A 21,115-nucleotide genomic window follows, 5' to 3' on the forward strand; every position below is an offset into this window, starting at 1 on the left:
TGCATTTCCAATAAATTAACAATAAAGATTCTTTAAAAAGATATATATTATTATATTGTGAACAGGGAGGATTCATGAAGATTAAATAAAAAACAATGTTCAACATGGTAAAACTTCACACAAACTCCAATAAGAGAAGCTTGTTCAGCTTAAGTTTTATTATCTAATAATTATTAATAAAGTAAAAATAAATAAATATAATTAAATAGTCTAAGATAATATCGCCAGCATAAAACGATAAATATAATATTAAATGGTATGTCTCTACCCCACGCACTTGAAAGAGTGTCGCGTGTGCTCAAAATTGGACAGAGGTGTCTTTTCGTGGAGGTTTTGGAATTGGTAAATAAAGAAGAGATCCAAATGCTATTGACTTCTCCTCGAGCAAGCTTGGCCTAAGTGGAGGAAGAAGAAAAGTGAAAGAAAAATGGAAGACTGGAGGACAAGCAACACTTGAATGGAACAAGAACAAGAACAAGCTAAGAGGACAAGCAAGCAAATAACCTTAACTGAAAAATAAATTAGGGAACAAGTATGGACTGCATCATGGTCAAGATGAAGATGAATGAGAATTATGAAGGAATGCTGTCGGAGATCATCATTCAAGTAACTACATTAATGTTATCCTTCTATTAAATTCATAATAATTGAAAAATAATGACAAAAATACAGAATTTGCACTAAATAATCTCATGATGACTAATTCTAAAAATCAAGTTATGAGAAAATAAAATAGTTCAATGTGAAGTCTAGCTTAGTTGTTCTAATAAATGCAATTGACTAAACTTAGAATGATGGCCGACTGTTATCGCCAAAAACAAAACCTTTACAAAAGCAATTTGTTATACCTAATCTTTATGTTCAAGACAGTTCAAATAAGAACAAACCAAACAAATAAATAATTGTTTGACTAGATTCGACCAATTTCCGGTCTGCAGATTGATTGAAAATAAAATAAGTGGCAAAACCACATGAACCAATAAGGTAATATATGATAAACAATGCGATGGCATGCATAAGCAGTGACGTACCCCCCTAATCAAAAGATAGAAAAGGTGCATCAAATAGACAAGAAAAATATATTCTTGGGGTCCAAAGACTTTGGACTTTTGCGTAAGAAAAAAATTAGAAGTTGCTGGGGCTACCACGTCTTTTATGTTTATCTATAAGAGTTACTCACGGCTGGCAATGGCATAGTCAAATATTTTTTCCAGTACTTCTACTTGTGCCCATTTAATTAATATCAGTTTAATTAAGTAAATAAACACTCAAACCTACCACATAATTAAATGAATAGATAATTAGTACCTAAATAAATGGACACCTGACAACAACTGCACGACTATTTATAAAATAATTATTAATGTTATAAATTAATTGTGGGTAAGTATCCATATATACCTACAAATGCACGAGGTTAAATGGTTACCATGATCGGAGCAAGAAAAAGAAACTTGATAAAGTTTTTCCGTGGAATTTTAAATTTACCTGTTGTCTGGGCCAAACTGGAGAACTTCTCGAATGAGTTCCCAGCTTATACCTGCATCACACAGTGGAAGTTAAAATCTCTCTTCCTTCAACATGTATTGACCAGTTTAGCAAAACTTAATTGTGTTTGATCAACGTACCATTTCAGTAGCCTGCATTAATGAGATAGTTGAAAAACAGACAGTTTACGCGCAAGCAGTCTTACAATTTTTGGTAAACGAGTTGACAAATAACAATTTGATTTTGTTTATGACCGAAAGCAATGGTCAATCAATATTAAAGGCTCTTGAACGCATATTCTCAGAGATGTCAAATATAATACAGGTGCAACATTGCATAAGACAGTGATATAAGATGATCAAACACCACCAAATAATAATTTTTTGGCGAACAAGTGTGACCTCTCACTCAGCCGACACTGGTGTGGGTGAGCATTCCTTGCTTTGATTCAGACAAACAAATCTGCTCCTAGTGTGACACTAAAGAGATGGGTTTCCAAAATAGTACGTTGGTGCGGCACCATGGGAGAAATGGATACGGTCGGTTGCTGAGGCTGGAGTTTGCAGCGGAGGAAGAGCAGCTGTCACCTTGTTAGTAGGGAATCCTGATGATGCTGCAGAAGAGAACATTGGAAATGGAGAAGGCGCATTTGTAGGCCAACTCAATGTCGGTAGAGTTTGGAAACCAATCGCAGGTCTCTTGTCATTCTCTCTCACCTGCAATAGTGGGAAAATGAACTCAGAACTCCTATTAAACATGATATTTGACAGAATGGAGAACTGACGCATAAAATTTCAATACCAAACTTGTTATTGACAATAGAACAGTGTAGGTTAATTTGATCCATCCAATTAATGGACCAAGTATTATTCGACCCATTTCAGAAAGGTAATGTTTGGTTCACAGTTCAGAGGATGGAGATTTGAGATTGGGACATAATCATCCGATTATCTATTGTGTTTCCTATTTTTCCAGTTAAATGAGGTGCAATTATGACAAGTTGGGTGCAAGAAGACCATGTAACCATAGCCTTTTCAAAATACAATTAATGTGTCACATAAAGGATTCATGTGAAATAGCTTCAAAGCTATTCCCCGACTCATAAGACAATGGGCATTAGAGATTTTGAACATATCCATCTTATCATCGCCATTCAGCTGCAAGTGTATTTAGATAAACCTTCATAACTAGACACACTTCTTGTTAGTGGTAATTCATGCTCGAAAACCATGTCAATGCTACAAAGAAATTAATTATGGTAGAAGAAACATTGTGTTTGAGTAAAAAGTGCAGTATAATGATGAGAAAATACAAGAGATAAGTATTGGAAACTTTAGCAGATCTTGTTGAGAGATGATGAAAAAGAAATATAAGAGCAAGATTTTACCATAAATTTGAGTAACGATCAGTAGCAGAAAAAAGAAAAATAGCGTTCTTGTGCATGTTTTGTTGCATGATTTCCAAGTCCAAAATCATCAGGAAAAACTAAACAAAAATAAGTTGCGTATGCTCTTAGCAATGAAATCTATCAAATAGTGGTCTCAGTCTCTCAGATTGCTATGGACAAATCAAAGTTTATTATGGAACTAATAGGCAGCAAAGAAAAGGTTGTAGTAAAATGCATTTGAGAGAAGGAATGCCAAGGTATTTCAATCTGCAAACTGATCACCCTTGCCTTGCTAATGTCGAATCCTTTCAACTGGCTACTGAGTGAACATTGGTTGTCCTTAGGAGTGGAGGCAGATGGTTGACAAATTCTCAAATTTAGATCAATATCAGACCCTGCAAGCAATTCAGAAAATTCCAGATCATATAAATTGGAAATCTTCAATCAAGGAATCATGCAATTTATCTGCTGAGCACTTAAATGGGAAATGATTTTAATTTGCAAAGAATACCCTCATTATCACACTTGAAAAATATTTCTCCTTCATAGGTACTTGGCTCAAAATTGGTAACTGCCTCTCTTCCATTATATTTTATGGCTGCCTTGTCATAAGCCCTAACGAAGAGAACAACAGAGAGAACAGATAGGTGTTTGAACTGACATATAAAAAAAAACACAATTGGGAAAATCATAAGGAAAGACCTAGCAGCTTCTATCTCACTGTCAAATAGCCCAAGATATATGTACCTGCACATCATGCATAGCATTCTCGTTACAAGTCATTCCAAGTGACCATGAAAACCAAAATATGACAAGTCATTCCAATTTCACTAAACATGCAGTGCGTGCCACTTTATGCAGACATACCTAACAGTTGTAAGAATCAAGAGGCATAAATTCAGATCTACAAAGTATCATGCATGAACAAGAAATCATCCTTATATTCTTAAACAACTCATGGGAGAAGGATCTAAACAGAATTTTCTTACTTCTTGCCAAGGAACTGCCCCATGCGAGCTTCCCAACGACCACATTTGTGCAGGGTGACTCCTCTGTATTTTGAACTTCCCCTTGAGAATCCAGTGCTCTGACGACGAAGTATATGAACAAATTCTTCCTTTGACAGATTCTTCGTCTAAAAAATCAAAACAAAACCACAAAAAGGGGCAAAAGTAAGTGGTTGGCAAATATAATGAAGAAAATGTTTGGTTTCTTTTGCACAATAGGAACCTGATTCAGATCTTCTTCATAGTCACTCAGATTGAAATTGATATCAGCATCAACTCCTCGAAACTTAATTGCAGCTCGATCATATGCCCTGGAAATAGATGCAGATTCTGAGTATTTCTGCCTAGATAAGCAAACAAAAAAAGCAAGCAATAACACTAATCTCACCTTGCAGCAGCATGAGCAGTGTCAAAGCCTCCTAATAGTGTCCAAAAATAGAAACATGCAAAGATCAGAAATTTTCATTTTTGATAAGCTAATGTTTAATCTAGGAGGTAACTGCTGACCCAAGTACACTTGCTTCCCGCAGTCCCTAACCAAAGAGGTAACCAAAGTCAATTTGCAAAAATCATGGAAGAATAAATAAGATTGACGAAGGCCAAGGTGCTAACCAGATATGAGATTCCCATCTCCCTGTCCTGCGATAGAATGTAACTCCTCGGTACTGAGAACTCCGAGATCTTGGTCCACGGCGACTCTTCTTTGGCTGTTGCTGTGGCTGATGAAGCAGGTGTTGGTGATATGAAAGTCTTGATTTTGGTGGTGAATCAGCTTGGCAAAAGGTGAGATCCATCAAAGGCAGCTTAGATGATGATGAAGACGAAGTTGTTACCGGAACTTGACAAACATCCCAAACCACAGTCACTGGAGGAAGGAGTTGCTTGGTGATCAATCCAAGTTGTTGTTGGGCATCACTTCCATCCTCCTCATGCTCCACTTCGACTTCATTTTCATCTTCTACTGAAATGGAGCTCTTCAAGATACCAAATCTGAAGGCAGATGCAGGTCGGGTTGAGCAAGAATCCTCTTCAGCTACGTCTGCAAAAGCCGTAGCATTAAGAACAGATGAATTAGTCGTCCCAGAATCATCCATCTCCACATCTCCAAAACCCTCTGGGTCAGTCTTATCTTCAAACGCCGCCGATTCACTGGAGGATGCCAAGTTAAGGTCCAGCACCATTGCTATTCAACTGATGCTGATGAAAAACAGAAAAGGCTAAACTTCGACAACAGGATTCAACCTCTTCTTGATTGCAAATAACTCAGGGTTGATCCTTCAATATCAGGAAGAATAGCAAGTGAAGATAGAAGTGGAAGCAGGATAAGGCTGAATTATTCTTACTGAACATCTACGACAAGACTTCCAATACCAAATTTGTCATATCCCACTTCAAGCTGGATTCTTTCCGCATATTAGATGGTAATCTGTTCACTACAAAAATGAACAGAAAACTCAGTCATCCACCAAATTTTAGTACACATCATATATACAAAAAGATTGTTCCGACTAAAGCAGTAATCAAATCAAATTTCTATATACAGACACATCAGCACACTTTTAGTTTCGCAATCCAAGCACTTATATGTTCACAATACAACTATTGCTATCTTCCTTGTACAAATGGCGACAGACAGCAGCTGTTAAGTCCATCGGCTAACCAGAAACGGTGGTGTATCCAGTCGCCGCTTCCATAACACAGCGAAGTGACCATCCGCAACTGGTTGCCAACCGACTTAAGGCAAGGTAAAGGGAGAGATGAGCAGCAGAAAAAACAATAGTGGATTCCAGACGAGGTGCTCAGAAACCTCTCTTGATTTCAGGATTCCACCAATACTTCTTCAATGTTCTCCATCGCCCGTTGGATCTCTCCGCTCGCGGATTCCACCCTGCGAGCTAGATCTTCCTCTAACACACCATCTCAAATCCACAAGGATAAAACAGAACACACAACACCAGATCCGATCCGTACTAAAGGAGACGACGAAGAACAACAAGATCGAAGTTGCAAAAGCCAGAAAAGAAACCAAAACAAAAACAAAAGAGAAAAGGATAGAGATCGAAGAATACCATACGAAGCTCGACCAAAAACCTCCCGATCGATCATACCGACCGCCGACGAAAGCAGCGAGGAAGAGGAACATCCGGCGACAGCAAGCGGCCGAGGAAAGAGAACTGCAGCACTACTACCGAAGCCTCCATTGCTTGCTCTATAAATATACGCAGCGCGATGAGCAAGGCGAGAAGTAGGCCGACCGAAAGAAGCCGGTAGTCCGGTCCACCTGGAGATTATCCACATACAGCAACTTTCCGTGCGGACTCATCCGAGCCGTTCGAAATCCAATCGGACGGACGGGGAAGAGGCTGCGGCATCGGATCAGCATGGCTTGTTCGGTGGGGTGAGAAATGCGACGTGCCCACTTGCCAAAATTAGCCAGCGGATTATTTAATAATCTCAATAAAAATCATTATCATTAACATAATGATTCCGATTAACGGGAACTAATCTTTATCAATAAACTCCATGTAAATTTATGATTTTTAACTTTTGGGGTTAAAAAAACGGTGACAGCGAATAAAAAAAATATTTGGATTGAATAGACAATGTCAACATCACAATGATGAAGCACGCCGGAGAGTAGTCCTTGTGTTATATTTTATTTTAGGAAAACATAAAATAAAATAAACGTTTCCTTTTTACCTTTTTATTAAAATTATCTAAAGAGTATTATTAAATTAATATTATATTCTAAATAACTCTCCCAATTTAAATACGTCAACTCTAATTAATATTACTATTTATTTATTTATTTTTATTTTTATTTATTTATTTATTTATTTTTCGAGTTACCACGAGGAAGGTTTAATTGTGTGGGGGACCACGAAGACGACAGATGCGGGACAGGTGGCCCCCACATTAAATAAATAGTCACCAACTTGCCCTATCAAGATCGAGTTTGAGGAGAATCTTTACCAATTGCACCCGCAAAATTAAGGAAATAAAATAAAATGAAATTTATTGTGAGGAGCAATTTAAGGTTTTGTTTTAATTTTAATTTTTATAAATTTGAATGGTAAATTGTAAAGTTTGACATTCGTCCTCCCTGACCCTGATTGAGCATTATTGAGTGAGGTAGGGCAAGTGGAATAGTTCGCTCTCTGGCGGTAGTTGAGAATGTGCCTACGTTGTCGCCTAGAAAGCAATGGAACTTGATAATAAGAGGATTGAGGTACAAGAGGCTTGCGCCGAGAAGAAGTGTGCCCACATTTAATACAAAATAAATAAGAAGTTTTAGAGCTGTTAATTTCAATTAATCTATCGGATGAATCCATCCTGTCAAATAATTTAAATAGATTGAATTAAAATTTTATAACTCATTTTAAACCTGATCCACTACCTACACGAGTGGGTTTGTGATGGATTTAAATTGATTTGCGAGTTAAGAATTTTTTTCTTTTTCAAAATTTAAATTTAAAATGAAAAACTTAATAGATTCTCATAAACTTAATTCGTTTAAATCACAATCTAAATTTAAAATTTTTAATATTTTTAATATTTTTTGATAGGCTTGTAAATTGTCAGACTTTCCATTCTTTGCATTAATCATCAACAAGACATGTATTATGCAACCATAATATAATTTAATATAGAACACAAAGATAAAGGAAAGGTAATAAAAGTCTAATTATGCTATATAGATTATATGGTTGACTAAATGTAGTTGACCATAATAAAAGCAATAGAATTGTTGTGGCTATTATTAGTCAATTTTATTTTTTATCTTCATTTTAGGTATTTGAATTTCGACCAATTAATTTAGAAAGTTGAAGGTCTTCTAGATAAATTTAAAGCATAATTTATATATATTTAGAGATTAATTTTTAAAATATCGGTACTTATTAGAATTTAAATTCTAATTCTTTAGAGATTCAATGAAAATTTTATGAAAAGGTCATCAAGTGATGGCGAAGGAAGGAAGGTTACTTCTAAAATTAGAACTAAAGGATATTTAAAAATGAAAGTCTATGCTAAAATTATAAAAACATCCTAAATTTATTATTATTATTACCAATTAATTAAATATTATTTGATGGCCCCACTTTCCGTATACAATTACCTTTTCCTCTCCCAACCTTAAAGCCTCACTATCCCGTCCTCGTATCAACGATCCAACTTTCCGGTTTTGGGCGTTCGGTGACCGACCGGCTGCAGCCGGTGGACGCCGGGCGCCGGCGCGTCGCTTTCAGCCGACGGTGCCGAGGAGGGGTCCAGCGTGCCAACCAATCAGCCACAACAACGCCTTCCCGACCAAGTAATTAATTAATCAATTAACTTCTTCTTTTTTTGCTTTTTTAAAAAATAAAAAGTCCTAAAGTTGTGGATGTGGCCTGTCTTTTGCTCCCTCCACAAGGAAAATATAAACAAATGTGAAATATCAAATTCGAGTTGATGCCGTCAATTATTGTGTGCAAATTTCATTTTACTCCTACAAGTTCACATAATTTGAAATGTGTATGTACCTTGAATTAAACGCATAAATAAAAATCATGAAGAGTGGATTAGCCTTGACAATGGGCCTGGCCTGGCCTTCTTGAAGCCCAACAATTCCAATACATATATTTTGAATTTAAATCCAAATAATACCATAGTTATCCCCAAAATGTTTCCTAGACATAAGAACTAACTGATAACAAGCTGATGCAAACTTGCTCATCAGTTACTCCTTTTCATGAACAAAATCATCAAAATTTTAAGGATAGAAAGGACTAACGTAGCTGCGGCAGAGTAAAGGAATGGCTAGAATCAGCATCTGGTCGAGGGTTGATCCTGGCGTCTACAAAATCTATGCCCAAAAAATCAGCAGATTGTGTGTTCGCGGGAGCTTGCTCCATCGTAATGGCCTCTTGGATCTCCTTGAGCACTTCGGGCATGAATGGCCTGTTCCTCATTTCGCGGTTGACACATCTCACTGCCACATCGGCGACCTTCCACACGGACTGGATGTCCTGGTAGCCATTGCCAATAGAAGGATCGATTATAGCTTCAATATTTCCGTTCTCGCAGTGAAACCTTGCCTGCACAGACAACTTATGCACTGAGACAAACCTGGTAGAATCAATGCTTCCATTGCAAGATGACTAGGAACATGAGATGTGGTTTAGTTTAAGATAAATGAGAGAAAACAAAGTGAATTTTATGTTTTAGCAGTGAGAGGCAAGCGAAACTAACCCACTGGCTGATGCTGCGGAATTGGTCTCCGAAACTTGTATTAGATATCGGCTCTTTACCTGAAATAAGCTCCAAAAGAATAACACCGAAACTGTATACATCATTCTTCACTGTTAATTGCTGCGAAGTGTAATACCTGCATTATGGTAAGCAGCCATCGTATTTGGTTCAGTGATTAGATGGAAAAAGGAGTAAAGTTTCTAGATGAAGAAACCAGTTTTTGAGTTGGATAGGTTAATTAGGCAGGCGTATCTTACTCAGGGTCCAAGTAGCCCAATGTTCCTCGAACAACACTTGAGCTGTTGGATTCATCCACAGCAGGTTTCGAGAGACCAAAATCTGAGACTTTTGCCCTCATTTGCTCGTCTAGAAGAATGTTACTGGTCTTGAGATCCCTATGGATGATGGTTGGAGAGCAGCCAGTATGGAGATACTCAATGCCTGATATTTGATATAGATTCTGTCGTCATTGTTCTATGGATCATAAACAACAGGAAGATTAGTATTTCTGTAGCCGACGAACCTTTTGCAGCATCTTCGGCGATCTCAAGACGCTTTATCCAACTGATGGGTCTTTCCTGAGACAAGGAGCCTGCAAATACCCAGAACCAACTAATTACTCTTTAACTCAGATAAGTGTGAAACATAACAGAATGATGCTTACCGTGAAGATGCTCTTTCAGTGTTCCATTATGCATGAACTCATACACAAGAATGCTTTTGCCTTCTTGCTGGCAGTAACCGAGAAATTCGACCAGATTTCTGTGATGTATTCTTGAAAGTAGAGAAACCTGGAACAAATTTTATTGGTCAAAATGGTGCAATAATAACTTAGTGCAATCCTTCAGCAAGCTACCATAAACACACTTTATGAAGAACCTTAAGCATGTCTTTTCGGTTTGGCTAAGCAATTAAGAGTAACCATTTTACAGAAACTTTTCCAGGGCTACGTAAAGGGTTACCTCAATCGAGAACTGTTTGTTTCCCTGACAAGAATCATTGGTTTGAACTTTGACGGCAATTTCTTTTCCGTTTTTCAACTTTCCATAATACACTGTCCCATAGCCCCCAGAACCAACTTTTTTAGCAAAGTTTTCTGTGGCGTCATTGATTTCAGATAACCAATATCTATGTGCTGTTTCGATGCCAAATCCTCCAAAAGAAGCACTTAACTCTTGCAACGGTTGGGGAGGTGGAAGATCATCTGCAAATGAAAAAGCAATATCTTTAATTCATAAACATGTTTTGACAAAAGTTAGTCAGTTGTATTGAGTTGTACCTACCTTCTCTTGAAAATAGTCTTAGTTTCTTGGATGCAATTAAGTAGGTGAATACAGTTGCAAGTAGTACAGAGAATCCAATCACACAAAAAATGACAATTATGGTGCGCTTCTTGCTATTGCATCCCCCATTTAGGTATGCGTTTCCATAGTAGCTGAACAAACATGTCAAGCAAAAAAGTTACTTTATTTGGTAATGGCATCTTAGAATCAATAGACAAAAATTTCAGGCAGACTTCATTACTACAAAGCATATCCCTTTAATGGAATCCAACAAAGAACCACTAATTCTCAATTCCATGTTGAACAGGATACATGTGTTATGGTTGGGAAAATTTTTGTTATATGCATATTCAGTAGAAAATGCTCAGAAAAATAAACCATAATATAGTCAAAGGTGAATTCAACTAATGACAACCTATAAATTGTTCCAACAGTACACTTAATAGAAATAAGCAAGCATATGAAGTGAAATGCAATGTGAAAGACTACATAACTTGTTTTGTTGATCACCAAGAACAATCACAATTAGGCTAGTCTAAATTCTGTTCTCATGTTATTGCACTTGGGGATATGCCTCAAAATATCATACCCTAGTTTGACGATTGTAATTCCATGGGAAAGTAGGACTTAAAGAGATATTCAACACAATCTAATAAGAAATACCCACGTGAAAACTATATTTTTGCCAAGAAGATGACCAGGTACTGTTCCAGACAGCATATTGTTCTGCACATACCTGCAAGCTCAATAGTTACCTCATGGAGGAGTTGGTGCTAGACAAAGCCAAACGTTAAAAGAGAATGAATTTAGGTAAACATTGATGTTCGTTAAATGACAACATAATGGCAAGAAAGGACATACAGTTCTTGTAAATTTGGTAGGCTATCCAAAAATGATAGATCACCAGTTAACTTATTGTTCTCAAGGTGACTGCAAAAAAAAAAAAAAACAATTCAAAAAGTCTAGCGAATGATTAAGCGATTGATATATAAACCAACAATATTTATAGATTACATGTTTCTGAGACTTAAGCATGCACCAAGATCAGGTATATGGCCACTAAGCTCGTTTCCATCAAGCCATCTGAAATATTTGAATTTGACACAGTGACAAGGAATCATTAAATCCATCAACAGTTGTGCCTTATGAAATAAATCGACTTAGAACAGAAGTAGATTCTAACTTACAATTCGACTAGGCCAGTTAGACTAGCAAGCTCTGCAGGTATATTCCCCGTCAAATTTCTCCCTGATAGTCGACTGTTCATTATGCAAATCTATTCATTAGTTAATGCAGAGAGAAGATAGCTAAAATTTGTACATTAGCAACAATTCATAGGTCAGCTAGAGAAACTGGAAATCATGCATGGAATAGCAAAGCAAACAGGACAAAGACCAATGAGAGTTAGAGAAGCAATTCAGTACATCGAAACAATTTGTGGTTGCGGATCTGAATTGCATTGAACCCATGACCATGGAGCTGGTAAGCATGGATCTCCACCTTCTTGTGCCCAAACTTCTTTAGGGTAATGTGATACAAAGCTTTCCATGGTCAGTGCTGAAGAGAAAAGAGGTATAAAGGATACACACAAAAGAAATCAGTGTTGCTCTAGATTAGCAAATTAACAAGATATTTCTTAACTTACCATCTAGGGATCCAATATTTATCTCCACATATTTGTATATCTCCAAAGCATTTAAGATAGGTCCCTTGGATGAATCATTTGTTTTCTTAAAAGCAAAAGACAAGACAAAAGGGAGGCTTATATTATATGATCCTGGTTCATATAGCCGATACTTCCCTTGGGCATTTTCTTGGACATTTACAATGAGACGCGTAAGTTCCTTGTTCCCCGGAAGCACCAACCTAAATTTCCTGATTTCATCTGGTTTCAAATCTTCAATTTCCGCAAAATAACAAAAAGCCCAACCATTCCCTGGAAACCCATTCAGGTTAAGCCGATAGTTTAAGCCTCCATTTTGACCCACTACTGCAGTCTGCATAACCTTGGATGGAGGTCTTTCATCACTATTAACATCTATAGGCACAGTGGTTGATATTCTTTGAGTTCCAGCAGCAACATCAACAAGGTAGTTTGCCCTCCTCAAAGAATCAGATTCCCATATTCGATCATATGGATCATCAGGATACCTGCAAGAACAACAATGTTACCATGTAGACCTCAACAATTATTCAATGCTAGAAAGTATACACCACTATCACACTTAGTATTTGTACCAGAATGGAGGTACAGTGAAGTGCAATGTCCTTAGTAAATAAGTGATGATTCCACTTAATTTTAATCTTTTTCGTTTGTGCTCTGCCACTAAGAGGGTGTTCCAATAGAAGAGGCATCTTCTGATCACAGATTTAGGATCATTTGGATGTGCATAAAGATATCTCTTTCCAAAGTTTGAGCCATTGACAACGAGGTCATAGTGAAACAATGTTAATTATTTTTACCTGCAAAAATGCATGGTTTCACGAGAGCAAAACATTTCACAGCTATGCAGGATTGGAAGTGTGAGTTCTCAATGGCAATTGAACCTTATTGTGGCAATACCATTAGTCAAACTAGGATCTAACTAATCTCATCTCATTGTTTGTTTCAAATGGACACACCATATTGAGTCCTTCCTTTTCTCTAGCTACTATTTGTATTTCCTCACATAATATTCTTAGTGTATTCCTAAACCTCTTTTGGGATTTGAGGAGATTCAATACAACTTCATGGAAATCCGAAGATTCAATTATGCTTAATGTTTGAGAGTCCATAAAATTTTACATAAAATTTACCAGTAAAAAAATAATGCCACATAAACATTAGTGATAATTCAAGATACAGTTCTCCATCAACACCCAACTATATTTATATTTATAAACCTGCCCCAACTTTAGATTATCATAAATAATTTCTTGGAAAACAAATACCTGACAGATTCATTAGTCTCAGCACCGAAATTTATTCTTGCAGATAGACTCAAGAAGAACTGAGTCTCAAAATCCGTGTGGTACAATGATCCATTGAACTGCCGAAGCTCAATGGTGGAAATAAATGGTTGTCCGGTTGTAGCATTAGATACACATATGCTAATTGCTGGAGCAGTAGCAAGGATAACAGCCTCTCGTGTCACAATGCTATTTGCATTATAGATGACAATGTTTGTCCAATGACTTGCTCCAATTGAGATGTCAAATTTCGGATAGACATTACTCTTGTCAAAATTCCCGTACAAGAAGCTTGTTCGCACAAGGTAGCGTGTCCTGACTGTAACATTGAATGTGTAACAGTACTTTCGATTATCTGCAGGAAAGTAGCGCACTGTCATGTATTGTTTCCGGTTCTCATTTGGAGCTGATATTCTAGCTGTTTCTCCATAAACAAATTGACTATCTGGTGTCCACTCCAGTCCAAGCTCATCTGCATATGATTCACTGCCCCTACAATCTACACTAACAAAACCTGCGTTGCCAGAATATCAATAATTAGTGCACTTTCACTTCTAAACAAGTGACAAGTGTAGAATGTGAGAATTTACTCATCAAGACAATCTACAACCACAAAATTATGAACCTTAATCTTCTAGCTAAAATCTTAGCGAGACTCAAACAAGAAAGGGGACAATAACAAAAGATTAAGTCACTTACTACGGTAGTAGAAATTATCATCCAACTGACCTACACAAACAAAAGAAAACTCGCAGCACCAACAGGCATGGAAGCAGTAAAAAAACAAGCACATTCAGTTCCACAGTTTAAGCTTGATGATCCAACACACAGTCCCATATACTATCTTGCGAGTACAGAATCATGTAAAATATCAAATGATGATATTTCTGAAACAAATTATTAGGGGAGAATAGCTTCTGAGTATTCCAATAAGAACATCTTAATGCACTACATTTCCAGTGAAGAAGGAACCATTTATCACGAGTTCAACTACTAGTGTTCATGGATTTCCGTGGGTTCCCGTTGATTACATGCTTTTCGTTTCGATTAATAACACAGTTTAGCGTGCATTTCCCCATTAGAATTGAATAATCCAACAATTAGGTAAAACCAAGTGGAAAAGTTTGATTCAACGGATCCCTAATTACACTTTACCTAAAACTAAAATCCACAAAACAACGAAAAAGCAACTTTAAAACCTAAAAATGTGCTTAAAAATTCAAAAAAAAAAGTATATACACAACAAAGGAAGCTTGGAGGAGAAGACAAACCTGGCATTTGAGCTCTGCAGAGCGAAAAGAGGAAGAGCAACAGAAGCACGAGCGACGCCATTCGGAGGGATCATGGAGCGAACAGATGATTGATTTGGTGTCAATCCTACAAATTTTCGCGAAATACTTAGAAGCGAAGGAAATGGAGGGGAGGCGAGCGCGGAGATCGCTCTGTAAAGAGGAAGACGAAGTGGGGGGAAGAGAACGGCCAGCCCCGCTGCTGCTTCGTAGCTTTACAGTGAGGACACGTGAGGGAGCTGGCATTTGGTGTATGGTTTTATTTGGACCGGCGGTGACCGGATCAGATTCGCTTTGACGACGGTCCTCCACTTTCCACTGACTCAGTGATTCGGCAGCGCGATTCGCTCCCGTCACCGCGAGTGAGTTTAGTCTATGCGTGCTTCCCTGCCCTTAAAGTTATTATTAACAAACTGTTTACTTCGAAAGACGATTGCGTCATCATCTCACGCTGTTGGTTGTACTCCTGGATTCTGGACGGTGACCGGAGCAGATTCTCGACCATGCTGGGTCCCTCCCGGTTGTATACCATGACCACCCGGGTGAGCTTACCTACCCATGATTGAAGTCTGGAAGAGCTCATGATTTTATTATTTTTTAAAGAAAATGATTGCCATAAGAGAGAGTATGAACACACGCATCGCATTAAGTCCTTGTGATTGTCCCTTGCTTCACCTTTTACAGCTATCGTTCACTTTATTATATTAAATGTATTTTTAAAGTTGGGCCTGATTTATATAAATTTAGAATTCTATTTTATCCTTTCCACTGCCTTTTTAAAAATGACTTCTATATTTTTATCAGTATCCATTCACAATTGTAATCCATTTCATTCAGTCCTTGTGATGGATGATGACTCTGATATCATAATGAAATGGAGAGATAATTATTGATTTTTAGAGTCTTAAATATAATAAAATTAATGAAAAAAGTTAAATAGTTTGGTTGATGCTACAAGGGTTTGTTTCTTCAGAATAAGTCATTCTGTTTTTCCAAGAACCTAAGGAGAACTGATACCCTGCACTAGTTCGTCTTGGTGCCAATGGTCAGTCATTCAAGAACACCAAACAAAAATGTCAAAATCAGGAAGAAATGAATAGAGAATAATTTGGTGAGGAACATATACACAATTTCGAGAAGAAATTGGTAAAGAGAATGGAAGCTTGATTTGCATATCCATTTTTGCCTTGCATAAAATGGTGCATCTCTAATAAAGCAAGTTCAAATCAACTAAAACAGTATCAGGAAGGTTTTTAGTATTGCCCTTCCAAACTACTCATGCAAATTCTTCCCTTCGAATTAGATATTGTTTCTGTGTTAAAAATGTTGTAGAAATGTATGCGATAAATAACTCTATTGGGAAATAAAAAAAATTATACAAGTTATATCTTTCATCATCACTTTGTATAAAATCGTTAGATATAAATATATCAGATACCTGTGACTCGATTGGCAAAATAATCTCTCTCCAAAAATATTTTTTTTAACCTACACACGAATAAAATATTTTATTACGAATAAACAAGATAGTGAAGAATTGTCCATGTGTAAGATCTCAATTATTGTTACAGGTCTTTTCCAAAGGAACTTTTTTTGTTACAGTAGAACCAAAAGTGATTTGGATCATTCAAGAATTGAAGTGGATTTACTTTATAAAAAGAAAATGAACTAAAATGAATCCATATATTCCATAACTAAGAAGCATTTTAAAGAAAATTTAACATATTGCTGAAACATAAGGAAATAACACAAATGAAACATTAACAAGCGCACCTGAAGAGTCAATGGACTAGTAAGATTGGTGACCAGGAAATTGGTCGAGTTCACAAAGTAGGCCAAAGAAGAATTCAACAGCAGATAATGCCATATAATCTTGAAATCTGCAGGAAATAGAAAAACAACTGCAATTTGGAGCCATATATAGGAGATTCATAGAGTTAAATTTTTCCCTGAACATGAAGCATGTAAATTGTAACAATACAGAGCAAATGCCATTTGCTTTTTCTTCTGAATTTACAAGGGAATAGTAGATTATAGCTCACCCTCAGAGGACATCAAAATTCCTTGCAACACTGACTTGAGTGCTCTAGCAGCAGCAGCACCAATGCACACAATAAAGCCAAACAAATGGAAACTTGGCTCCCCCTATAAAGTTGAACCACCAAGAGCATCAGTATTCCCATCTACTTGGTTACTTGTAAACATGTTAGCCTCATAAGAAACATTCACAGAAGAAAAGATGAATGACAAAAGTATGAAAAAAAAATTCAATCATTGTAGAAAAGAGCATTAGCTAAGTAAAAGAGAGTCAAAGTCTAACAAAAACACATGGAGTTAAAGGAACAGCAGAATGTAGACAAACTAGCATGTTGAACACATAGCCGATGCGATCTAGTTTAAAATCCCTGAGCTTACGAGAAAATAATATAAGAACCAGCAGGTGTGTTTGCTGGTGCACAATTATTTTTTACATAGGAAAGCCATGACAAGGAAAAAGGAAATAGGGAGGTGAATCATCGATCAAATGGAAGATCTAAACCATGACACTGATTTATGCGTTATCTGAGTAAGATTTGAATTTTAACACAGAGTTGTGAGATCCAAGTATCTGCTTAGACTAATCTTTTATTTCATTCAAGCAGTTTTGGGAGCTGAGGCCGCCTGAGGGCATCTCCTAGATGAATTAAATAGATGAATGGGTGTGTCTTAACACTTCGATTCAATCCATTTGCGTAGAGATTGTATCTAAGATTGATGTAATTGCTGAAGGCATCATTTAGATGTAATTACTGGGCTAATAGCAGATTCAATGAATAAGCATCAAACCGAACGCTGACCCCGCTCGCAATAACAACACCGGTGACGACGGGGACGAGGGTAATGTAGGCGACCCGCAACTCCCACCGGAGAGTCATGAGGTCAGCAAACACGGTGGTGAAGAAGAGCGTGGTGGCGCCGATGGCCTGGTTGAACGAGACAGGGAGGTACCGGAGCGAGACGTTGCCGCTGACGACAGAGCTGCAGAACACAAGGCTGAGTGAGGAGATCTTGAGGAACTAGGTTGCATTGGCACGATCTAGAGCCAGGCGAAGGCGACGTAGCTGAGGGAGCAGGCGCTCATGTGGCACTTGTTGAGGAGGAGCACCCCGATGTTGGAGGCGTACCAGGCAGCGACAAGTCCGAGGGTGAAAACCCGGCCGTTCGCCGGCGACAATGCCGCTACGACGCCTCCTCCGCTTCCGCTGCTTCTCCGCCTCAGGAACGTCGTCGGATGGAGCGAGATGGCCCCGATCCAAGTCGGTCCTCGGATCGGCGACGGATCCCGGGGGAGAAGGAAGCGGCGGCGACTTGATCAGATCCGGGGAGGGGAGGAGAGAGAAGGATCGGGAATCAGAGAACGAGGGACACAGAGGGGAGGGTTCGCATTTTATACGAGAGAGGAGAGATTGGAGCTGAGAAGTTGTTTCCAGTTTCAAAATTTTATTTTCAGAATTAAAAAAAATTCTAATTAACCTTTTTTTTTTTGGATCCCAACTAAGTAATCTTTTATTAAATAAATTTTTAATCAAAAAATTAATAAATAAATAAACAAGCCTCGTGATATTCTTAATCAACTCGTGACTCTTTCTTGTAACTATTTTAGGATCCACTACATTGAATCAATATCTTAACACTGATCAATAGCTCAGTCACTTGCATTCGGCTCCATGCAAATAAAACCATGTAAAACTTTAACAAATCTATTCCGCACTAACCAACTCAACTACGTCTTAGATCAATGTAAAACAACTCAAGTTGATGTTGCATTTCTAACACATCAAATGCAGCAAATTATAATGACATTCAACTCCGAGATTATTAAGCAGTCATTCCCATTTTAGACTGATGAAAACTAGGTTACAGATACAGGCTACCCCGACGAAATAAGATGTCGCAACTTCATGTGCAAATCGTACAAATGAGTGGGAATCACAAGTAGTTAATGGGATGCTTGGAATGCGCCCATCTCTACAGAAAGAGCTCAGTGTACTAATAATACCAGCTACAACAGTCACTAAATGAACTATATTATCACGGAATTTGTACGTGAGGCATTTAAATATTGCACAACAAGAACGATAAACCAGCTCGCTCGAAGAACTAAAATTGGCCAACAAGAACAAGTATGGTCACCCAGAATAGCATACCACCCATCATCTCAGCCATGGGCATCAACATGCATCTCGTCCGAAGTAGCTCCATTATCCTCGTGGACTGAATAATCATGAGCAAAAGGGTTCAATGAGTATCATGATCCACATAATGACAATCAAAAACTACATATAAAGATGCCGCCATACCTAAAACAATTGTGTTAGGTTCAGCTTCAACAGGCAACGAACTTTTTGACGAAAACTCTGAAGATCTGTTACTCGGATCTAAGGAATTACCCTCCGAATATGTATCTGGTATTCTGCCCAATGGAAGTGAAACTGTTGGATCACCTGCAGATTGCTGCTGCTTTTGCTTCTTTATTTGTGGTTCTCCTTCTGTGTCCTGCCCACTAGATGCAAATTTTTCATCCTCACTAACAGCAGTGTCCTCAGGATGCATCTCATCTGAGGAATGGTCATTTGAGTCACTCTCAGTTTCTTTTACAGCCTTCTTTTGTTTAAGGATAGCACCGCGACCACGTTTTCTGCGGGTCACTTTGGATGAGCTTTTACGGACTGTTTCACCATTAGGCTTCAGCATAGGAGGTGACCCTGTCATCTGCCCTGCCACTCTGCGCATGAGTTCTCCAAACTTGGACTGTGGCTTAGAACTTGAAGTCTGTGATTTGGTCATGAAATCTCCTAAGGCATCAAGTTTTTTCTCCTTTCCCTTCCCTATATCATCAACATCAAAATCTTCAAGCTCCTGATTTCGGTGAGATGAATGTGAAGTATTCATTTCACATGCATCTTTATCATCATCCGAACCCTGATGATCACTCTCTTCAATTAGTTTAGATAAGCTCTTCCTTTTCCTACCACGCTCAACTACATGTTTCTCTGTGCCAACTGAGCTCCTACTACTTACTGACTTTGACTTTCTCAAATCATCATCTGAAGAGGGATGGGTGAATTCATTACCTGATCTTTTCCCCTTAGATGGTGGACTCTGCTTCTCTTTGCCAACTGAGCTCCCTCTCTCTTTTGACTTTGTTTTAGAAATCAGATTTGAGCGATCGGCAGCATTGCTGTCTGATCTTTTCTTCTTGGATTGTGAATCCTGTTTCTCTTTACCAATCAAGCCCCCTTTGTCTCTTGACTTTGTCTTCCTAAAAGCATCATCTGAAGAAGTTGGACTTGAAGGGACACCAACTTCTTTACCTGATATTTTTCTCTTAGATGTAGAATCATGCTTCTCTTTGCCAACTGAGCTCCCTTTGTCTCTTGATTTGTTCTTCCTAGAAGCACTATCTGAAAAAATTGGTTTCGAGGGATCAGCAGCATCTCTTTTACCTGATTTATTTTCCTCAGATACTGAAACCTCAATGTTATCCTCTAGTCCTGCACCAATAACGAATGTTGGAAGTTCTGAATATCCCTTCAAACGATAGAAGGCTTTCAACTGAGACTTCAATATTACAAGTTCCAATTTGTCTATCCCTTCATTTGGTGACTGCGCGAATGCTTGGATAGAATCAATTAACCTAAGAGGATCAAAGGAGTTTGCAATCCAAGACTTGTTAATAGGATAGCTAGGAGTTCGTTCCCGTACACCAGAATTCTCAAACTTTGAATCCAGAAGGCTAGCATAACGTCTATCCATGAAACAATGGCATGCCATTCCCAAATCAACACGCCGCGACACCTCCTGGAGTGCAGCATCCTTAGCAGTCACAAATGCCTCCATGCTGTTTTGGTTTTCCAACTGCAAAAAGTGTTTCTGAAAAGGCTTCAACTGTGAATCATCACACCAAGCAAAGGTTTTGTCTCCGAAATAAGCAACCAGATAGTGATCCTTTTTCCGATTGTTTGATGCCATCTTGGATGCATCAGAAGGATCGAATATTTGGGCCGGCCACCATGGATGGCTCCTCACCTTACCCCATACTATATCAGAAAACTGCAAACGCAGTCTTGTTCTCATCTTGGAAGGGACAGGGACGAGAATCATACTCATCACGAACCACAGCAGATTTCCGACGCCTTCCCTTCTTTCGCTTGGTACTGGATCCTCCTTCGAATGCCCTCGCACTTTGATCTTCGTCAATAACTGTCTCCTTCGATTTCTCATCAACCACATCAGTGTCTGCTTCCGTATCTTCGACTTCCACTGCAACCTTTCCCACTTCAGCAAAAGCGCTAATTCCCGTGTCATGATCCCCAATCACCTCCTCAACTTCCTCATCTTCCTTCACTCCGATTTCCGGCACGCCCGAACCCAAATCCGCGGGGCCGTCGGTTAGGGTTTCCGGCTGTTCAACAGCAACGAAGTTGAGGTCGAGTACGCCAT

At 38.3% G+C, this 21,115-nt stretch overlaps 3 protein-coding genes and 1 pseudogene across 4 annotated transcripts in view; all 4 read right to left on the reverse strand.

The window, feature by feature from the left end:
- Window positions 1–1,736: 1,736 nt before the first annotated feature.
- Window positions 1,737–6,057, reverse strand: LOC141848744 (APETALA2-like protein 3). Of its 2 annotated transcripts, none has more exons than XM_074736799.1 (10): window positions 5,952–6,057; window positions 4,495–5,315; window positions 4,390–4,415; window positions 4,271–4,301; window positions 4,106–4,193; window positions 3,865–4,010; window positions 3,578–3,622; window positions 3,387–3,490; window positions 3,164–3,270; window positions 1,737–2,204 (listed from the first exon to the last, which is right to left on the reverse strand). In XM_074736799.1, exons 2-10 carry the CDS (start codon window positions 5,061–5,063, stop codon window positions 1,968–1,970), a joined length of 1,353 nt encoding a protein of 450 aa, XP_074592900.1. In that variant the 5' UTR covers window positions 5,064–5,315; window positions 5,952–6,057; the 3' UTR covers window positions 1,737–1,967. The 2 variants fall into 2 exon arrangements, with proteins under 2 accessions (XP_074592900.1, XP_074592899.1); XM_074736798.1 differs by having other exon boundaries at window positions 3,158–3,270.
- A 2,471-nt stretch (window positions 6,058–8,528) lies between these two features.
- On the reverse strand, window positions 8,529–14,775 carry LOC141811404 (putative LRR receptor-like serine/threonine-protein kinase At1g67720). The gene is made up of 15 exons (XM_074699456.1): window positions 14,615–14,775; window positions 13,326–13,857; window positions 12,040–12,545; window positions 11,819–11,951; window positions 11,582–11,653; window positions 11,409–11,477; window positions 11,256–11,324; window positions 11,062–11,130; window positions 10,395–10,546; window positions 10,074–10,315; window positions 9,776–9,902; window positions 9,635–9,703; window positions 9,369–9,552; window positions 9,112–9,247; window positions 8,529–8,957 (listed from the first exon to the last, which is right to left on the reverse strand). The coding sequence occupies exons 1-15, from the start codon at window positions 14,673–14,675 to the stop codon at window positions 8,649–8,651; spliced, it is 2,730 nt and encodes a 909-aa protein (XP_074555557.1). The 5' UTR covers window positions 14,676–14,775; the 3' UTR covers window positions 8,529–8,648.
- Window positions 14,776–16,300: 1,525 nt separating this feature from the next.
- Window positions 16,301–18,058, reverse strand: LOC141811505 (putative sugar phosphate/phosphate translocator At3g11320; annotated as a pseudogene).
- A 325-nt stretch (window positions 18,059–18,383) lies between these two features.
- Window positions 18,384–21,115, reverse strand: part of LOC141811506 (uncharacterized) — a 4,840-nt gene continuing 2,108 nt past the window's right edge. Inside the window, 3 exon segments of the mRNA XM_074699530.1 lie at window positions 18,384–18,886; window positions 18,973–20,722; window positions 20,724–21,108. Of these exon segments, the coding sequence (XP_074555631.1) occupies window positions 18,831–18,886; window positions 18,973–20,722; window positions 20,724–21,108 (2,191 nt within the window). The 3' untranslated portion in view covers window positions 18,384–18,830.

This window comes from Curcuma longa, chromosome 17 (genome assembly GCF_044706935.1).
Source record: "Curcuma longa cultivar G26 ecotype Majalengka, Jawa Barat chromosome 17, ITB_CL_G26_1.1, whole genome shotgun sequence".
Taxonomy (NCBI): domain Eukaryota; kingdom Viridiplantae; phylum Streptophyta; class Magnoliopsida; order Zingiberales; family Zingiberaceae; genus Curcuma; species Curcuma longa.